This window comes from Seriola lalandi, unplaced genomic scaffold (assembly GCF_002814215.2).
Source record: "Seriola lalandi dorsalis isolate HSWRI2012SDOR001 ecotype SW California unplaced genomic scaffold, Sedor1 jcf7180002054819, whole genome shotgun sequence".
NCBI classification, from domain to species: Eukaryota; Metazoa; Chordata; class Actinopteri; order Carangiformes; family Carangidae; genus Seriola; species Seriola lalandi.
In genome coordinates, this window is record NW_019525372.1 from 21,500 (window position 1) to 29,313 (window position 7,814).

The 7,814-nt window shown below is 43.6% G+C and overlaps 1 protein-coding gene across 1 annotated transcript in view; it reads right to left on the reverse strand.

Moving 5' to 3' along the window:
* LOC111669790 (double C2-like domain-containing protein alpha) overlaps positions 1–116 on the reverse strand; it is a gene marked incomplete at its 3' end in the record, with an annotated part of 21,502 nt that extends 21,386 nt beyond the window's left edge. Inside the window, exon 1 of the mRNA XM_087179300.1 lies at positions 1–116. Within this exon, the coding sequence (XP_087035426.1) occupies positions 1–116 (116 nt within the window).
* Positions 117–7,814: the final 7,698 nt, after the last annotated feature.

Consider the following 7,814-nt stretch of genomic DNA (forward strand, 5'->3'; position numbering starts at 1 on the left):
AGGCGGGGGAAGTAGGCGGAGATCTGTCTGATGGGTCTGATGGGGCCGGGGCAGACGTCTATGGCCATGTGTTCCTGGATGGAGATGCTGAGCTTCTTTCCTCTCCGCACCGTCATAGAGTCTGAGAGGAAACAACAACAACAACAAGTCAGTCTCACAGCAAGGTCTGTTTAGTGGCTGGAGCTTTCTATCAGAACACATGACATTCACAAGAAGGTGATGACAAAATAAAGTAAGTTTAATTTACTTTTCACTTTAATTCCACTTTAGTTTAGTTTAATTTTAGTTTGTCTTTAGTTTAGTTTCAGTTTAGTTGGATCCCCATTACTTTCCACCGTAGTTTCTGATCTTCCAAGACACTAATCAGCTTATTTTAAAAAATCTAATAAATGTAAAGGAAATCAAACAACTCGTTCCAACTGGATTTCATAGTTTTATATTTGTTAAAAACATTAATGGTTTATATCCATGTAGGAAAATCAATCATTCATTCATCATGTTCAGGAGAACATCAAGTCTTTCCAGCGAGTCCTCCGCTCTGTTGTTTACATGTTAAACTTTAGTCGTAAGTCAAAAAGCTGCCTGAACCCAACATGATAAAATAAAAACAAAATTAATTCTCTTAAAAAGAGACTCAGTCTGAGTCCGACCCAGTCCACATTGACCAGGAGATAATTAGGCCCCGTCTCAAATGCAGCGGACCTGAACAGATCCGAACGGAGAGCGCAGCAAACACTGCAGCACCAATTAATGAGCAGCTGTGGTGGAAGAGGTGAGTAATTCATGTTATTTCACTTCTGCTCGCTGTTGTTTCTAACACAGGAGCTACATTTGTTTGGGACTATTTTCAGCGGTGGATTAATCCACCCTGGTACATCCACACTAACACGTTTTAGTTTTAAAAAGCTTCTCTTTTGCTACGTTTACGTCTGGCGTCCTCCGGAGTTTTCAAGCCTCTTAAACAGAGACTTTTGGAAACGATGACGCTGACAATCGCGATCGCTTCCTGATTGGGTCTTATCAGTCACGACGTGTCCTTCCGTGATTTGTCAACGCTCCAATCATGTGACGCTCTTCCAGAAGAAAACAAACACCATCAACTTCGACTACCAGTGATGAATGCAACATGGACAATGAATTACCAGCCTTATTGACCTAGTTGTCTTTGCTAGCAGCTAATGTGCAGTTAAAGGTCCCATATTTAACTCTAGTAACAACAGGTCGGTGAGCCAATCAGAAGAGAGGAGGCCCCTCTCTTCTGATTGGCTGACTGTTTTCTGAGTGATCCAATAAAAATAAAGCAGATTTCAGGTAAAAACACTCAGAGAAACCAAATCCTGCAAGGTTTGGATGGTGGGTCCAGGTGGGCGGGGCTTGGTGACTGCTTTGTTGTGACATCACAAAGTTCCAGAAGTCCTGACGGCTGGTTTTAAGGCTCAGTTTCTGAATACAGGCTGTGTGCATTTCTCTGTGGACTGAGGCTTTGATACTTTCACAGTATTAATATAGAAGCTAGAGCTGATCTATAATCACACTACACATGGACACAGACCTTTACACTGGAGGAGCTTTAAATTATGAATTTTATAAAGTTGCACCTGCCTACATGTGCATTTTAAAATGCTTGTCTAGATGGAGACTATTTTCATTGTTAAAACACCATTTTTAAATCTTATCTTGGAGCTTTATGGCTCAGATGAAAGAGATATATCAGCCTGTGAGACACAGATGCTTCCTGTCTTTGTTGGATTGTCTCAAGACGGGAGATTTACTGACAAGAAGCGAAATATAGAATATGACTATGACCCTTTAAGCTGAAAGCTGAGCTGGCAGACACTTCACAGCTCACATCCTCATGTTTGTGTAGACCTGACAACACTTCCAGTCCTCACCAAACTGTCTCTGCAACAGTTGGGCCTCATCATCTGTGCTGCACCGACTCAACCATTCAATTTCTGATTTTAATGGAAACACGCAGCTATTTTTAGAACTATTTACCAGGTCTGACACAATTTAGCCCCGACAGCCTCCTCGGCGGCGCGCTGCATGTAGCTGACAGCAGATATTTAATGAGGAGTGTTTATGTGTGAGGTCTGACACATGGAAAGAAATAAATTGAATGAGTGAGACTGGGTTTACAAGGATCGTATTTGAGATTGAGAAGCAGAAAGGAAAGGTGTGTCGCACTGTGCTGAAACCAGTTCACTGAAGACACAAACCAGTTTAACCACGGTCCTGCTGTACAGCTGTGAGGATATAACAAAACATATAGGAGCCGTACACAGACCAGGATGCAAAGAGGTTTCTGTTTTCCTGCACACACACCGCTCGAGTCAAAAACAGCTTCAATTCAAACATCATAGAAGATTTTCACCTGTGAGGACAAGACCACAGTCTGACATCACCACTCACAGTCTGACATCATCACTCACTGGTCTGACATCATCACACAGTCTGACATCATCACTCACTGGTCTGACATCATCACACAGTCTGACGTCATCACTCATTGGTCTGACATCATCACCCACAGCTGTGACATCACCACTCACAGTCTGACAGTGAAGTGATGCAGACTGATGACCTCATTTACAACAGTATTAATCTTCCAGTACTGATAACGGTGTCACAGAGAAGTTTGCATGTATTTGATTGGCCCATTAAGACGACATGTGAACCAGCAGTCACTGCCAAGCTGCTGCTGAGATCCTGATTTTATAACCACGACGTCGTCAGACAACATCAGCAAACACTCTCTTCTCTAGAAAGTAGTTACAGTTTGTCCAAAAAGTTGTTGGACAAAGTTGGAAAAAAATCTGAAAAGTTAATCTAGTGACAAAGGCGCTAAGTTAGCAACACTGCTTATTCGCACCAAATCATTTTGAAAGAGCAACGAGCAATGCTGTAACTTGGTCACTCACTCAGTCAGTCAGTCAGTCAGTCAGTCAGCGACACAGACAGAAAGCACCAGCTACAGCTACTGCAGTTCACTACAAGATCAACAATAAGGTTAGATATACAGCGAGCATGTCTTTAAACTTTAAACTTTACAACATGTGTTCAAAGTCATTTAAAATTCAAAAGTTACACTAATGTTGAAGGGGAGTGCCGTTCCACCTCGGCACTGAGCAGCTGATGATGGCTGCTTATAATCTGAGGTCGTTCCTGGTGGATAAACAAAAATGACTTAGTACTCAGGGTTTGACAGCTGGACCTGTTCACCACAGTCACATCCCTACACTACCAGTGAGTCAGAGCTTCAGCTTCGGGCTCTGCCTGTGACATTTTCCAAAGTAAATTTACTGGTCAGATCTGACGTCAAGGACCCCCCATCCTCAGACGTGATGTGCCATGTGACTGCGGCGTCCAGGAGAGACTGGGGGAGGAGCCGCTGCAGGGTCGAACGGGCAGACGTGACACTGAGTCATCTCACAGGCAGAGGTGAAAAGTATCATTACAGCGGGACTCCGGGCGTCCATGACTTACTGAACCGTGATAACCTCATTACAGATGGGATTCTTACAGAAATACATATTTATTATAGTTTAGGGGAAGAATAATTTGATAGAGATGATCTGATTTTGTGCAGATTGGTCTCCATGTCCATGTTTGAGAGCTGAACAGACGCTGATCTATGAAACTTAAGTGGAATAAAGTGGAATAAACAGAACAATGAACATTAGAGTGAAGTTCTAAGCCCTGGTTTAGAAGAAGAGAGAGATGGAGCAGATTCGTTCCAGACATGTGGAGCGTCAGAAACTAAATACTTCCCCTCCATGTTGACTTTAGACTCTGGGGAGAGTAAAGAACATGAGCAACGACAGGAACAATCCCCGGTGGACGACGGCCTTGTTACAGTTAACAGGGAAAGAAACAGCAGCGGCATAATCAGCATCATAATCAGGTAGTGAACACACACATCGCTGCGTTTCTTCTTCTCACACTGTTTGTCGACTTGTTGGACACCGTCAGTGTGTTAATAATAATACTCACTTATCTCACAGACATTACTCTCAGTGTTATGACCTGTCCTCCCTCCCTCCCTCGTCCTCCTGCACTTCTCAAATGTTTTTTTAATCGTTTGGAGCCGGGAGTGAAACGAGCGCTCAGCAGTCATCAGCAGCAGGAAGCTTCACCGCAGTGAAGAAGATCTCAACTGGACGTAGACGACACAAACAGATGATGAGCTTGTGAACAATCTGAGCCACTTAGTGCGAAGTTAACGCTCAAGAACCTGCAGCTTCCTCACCTGAAGTCTCAGTCACTCATTCTCTGGTCATTTCATTATCATAAATAAAACGTATTCATTCCAAGTACTAATTCATTTTTTTCCCCCAGAACTCTTGTTTGATTCGACACTTCGTCTGTTCGCCACGTAGTGATGGCGTAGATTCTGTCCACCACTTTATCTTATATCTGAACGTCACAATATGTGGTTCAGACATTCGTGGTTCCCAGAGGACGAATCCTACAGACTCTGCTGATGCTCTGACGTTTCATCTAGCGCCATCATCAGGTCACATTTTCATTTGTCCAGTACTTTAACTTATAAGACCAAACAGCGTCCTGCAGGGAGGATGTAGGTTTGTAGACCAACCATGATGTCAGCGTCGCCCTGACAGGTTTAGTTCAGCAGGATCATCTTCACTAACGAACATCACTTTATGATGTTTGAAGCCTCAGTACAATCAGCAGAAGTGAAAAGCTAATGTTAGGCTATACAGCTACACCACAGTCACATGACTTCCACACCAGGGTCACATGACGTCACCATCACTAAACTTCAGCTCGTAGTTTGATTCAGCTCTGACTCGTCTACTGAAGCTTTTCCTCTGAGAGTTAGAGACAGTTTGTAGAGACACAACCAGGCTGTTAAGGTGGACTGATGAGTTAACCAGGCTGTTAAGGTGGACTGGAGAGTTAACCAGGCTGTAAAGGTGGACTGATGAGTTAACCAGGCTGTAAAGGTGGACTGGTTAGTTAACCATTCATCTTCTCATTTAAACACTTGTTTGCAACCGAGACGTAAACTCGGACGTTGTAGAATAAAACATGAAAGTGTTGTGAACTTGTGTTTAGCACAGTGTTTGTGTAATTCCTGCCACTGCCACCAGGGGGAGACAGAGGGGCCACACATAGATGAGCATTGTTGGACAGTAATCACCTTACAGTAATCTGATTACTTTGTTCACTAACGAGTAGTTTTACATCCAGTAATTACATCACAGCTACTAATTCAGGTAACACTCTCTGACTTTGGTATTTTGAGGTCAACTTCACTAACTGGGAGTTTGATGGAGGGCTGACACCAGTTTGGTCTCTGGGTTCAGTGGGCAGACTGGTCCAGGGTGTGGTTGAGGTAAATTCAGGGACAGGGTGACGTTGAGTCCGATAATAATCCGCTTGATGTACGTGCACGCTCTCGAAGATGAATCACACGCAGAGATGGAACCAGACTCTCTGTTGGAGGCAGAACAAGAACTTCCTCTGTGTCGACTGAGAGTTACTGGCTGGACTCCTCGTTAGCTCCAAATGCTGAACAGCTGGTTCCAGTTATCAAACCTGTTGCCTGATGTTCCACCTGAAGACCCACAGAGACGTGATCATGGAGGGAGAGGACAAATCAAAGGTTTAAGGAAGTGAAGACAGTAAAACAGCGGGAGAGGCCGATGCTGAGTGAAATATATTCTCAGTGTGCGAGTGTGTGGTGTGTTAAAAGCTCTGCAGGGCGTCCTTAACGAGGCTGAAGCGGAGCTGCACATCTGAAATAAACTGTGTACACAGAGTGAGGAGGTTGATCAAAGCAGAGTCACTAAACCGGACTGTCGTTTTTCATCCTGTGGAGGCAGAAAACTGTCGTATCAATCACTTCTGTTTATCGTTTGTCTGGAGACTCGTCTGTTTCGTACTTTACACAAACTCAATAAAAGCCTTTTGGTTTGTTTTCTAAATGAGGGATCCAGCTCGTTTCTGTCGATGTCCTCCCTCTGAGGTTTTGGGTGAGCTGCTGTGAGCAGAAGGAGAAAAGCTGATTCATGCATCTGAGTCCTGTGGTACCTCTAAATAAAATGAATGATGAAGCAGTTGATTGTAAGCATGAGAGGAAGCTTGAAGGCAGCTTTAATGACCGCGCTGGTGGGTGTCTAAGAAAACACACAGACTGAAAATGGTGCAGAGGAGTTGTTTTAAGTATCATGAGACAATAACATTAGTTTCAGGTAGTGGATGTTGTTCAGGCACAGATGTTTGTAAAAGTCTGAGGCAGCCATTTTCTCCTCCTTCTCCATGATCCACATGTAAACAGCAGAAAACACTGTTCATGTTACAGAGTAGATTAACGGCTATTGTACAAACAGTGTTTGATTAGTCAGTGAAGTACAGAGCTGAATCAAAAGCTGAGGCCTGACGTCGGCCTGATGTCGGCCTGACGTCGGCCTGATGTCGGCCTGAACGTGGCCTAAGTCATAATTATGAGTCATTAAGAAGATGCATTAGAAGAAGAAACATAAATGTTTCACATGTAAAGCACATTTCACTCAGATATCCAATGTGGAAAAAAATCTTATGGGAACTGGACTGCAGACTGTCCTCGTCTTCACGACCCTGACACTGTGACGCTGCATCAGCCGAGGCAGGTTGAGGGTCAGTATCTTGCTCAAAGACGCTTCGACATGTGGACTGGAAGAGTCGGGGATCAAACCACCGACTTCCTGATCGACGACCTTATTATTAAAACCTATGTGAAAAACTCTAAAATTACAATGGGTTGGAAACAACTGTTCTAAATGTAATTATGATTGTGAAATAGTGAATCTGATAGATAGATAGATAGATAGATAGATAGATAGATAGATAGATAGATAGATAGATAGATAGATAGATAGATAGATAGATAGATGGATTGATGGATTGATTGATGGATTGATGGATTGATAGATACCTGAACCTGTGCAATAATGAGACACATAATTTACTCACAAGGCCATAATTATATGATATAAAGTCATATTCATTATCATTTTAAATTTTCTGTTAGTATAATACTTTATCTGAGTGAGTCCTCTTCAGAGACACTCAGTCATCTTCTAATTAGTGATAATTAAAAGATTCTGTCCCATAAGTTTGACTTCAGTTCTGCTGTTTCCTCTCTATCCGCAGCTCTGCAGGTATGTGCATTTATTTCGTGGGTGTTTCATCTGGCTGCTGCTCCACCGTCGTCATGTTTAATTCAGGGGGAAGCAGCGTTTATCAACTGAACCATTCTCCCACATGAAAGTGAAATCTGGTTCACGTCCAGTGACTGATATTCAGTCACAGTGGGATTACTGGTGAAACTCAGCAGTGGAGAGTTAAGCTGAGGGGAAAAGCTCAGTGGAGTATGCTAATGAAGACACATTAAATGCTTCTCTCTCTGCATCCTCCCTCCCTCCCTCCCTCACCCTCACCCTCACCTCCTCTCTGCTGTCCTATCTCACCTGCCACTCACTCCTGCAGTCTTTATTCCCGTCCTGGTGTCTGCAGACACTTTCCTTCGCACAGAGCTGTCGGTCTTCATCCCCTCTGTGTTGCTTGTTTTAGTCACACATGTCTTCATGTTGCTCTCTGCATTAATAGTCTCCCATCAGCCTCCCCCTCACTGTGGAGAGGTGACTCAGTGGTCAGTCGGTCCCATCACTTTAAATACTCACCTGATTACTGATCGACAGGTGAGGAAAGGTGGTGAACAGCTACCAGTTCACCTAATGCTAATGCTGCTAATGCTGCTGATGCTGCTAATGCTGCTGATGCTGCTAATGCTGCTAATGCTGCCATAG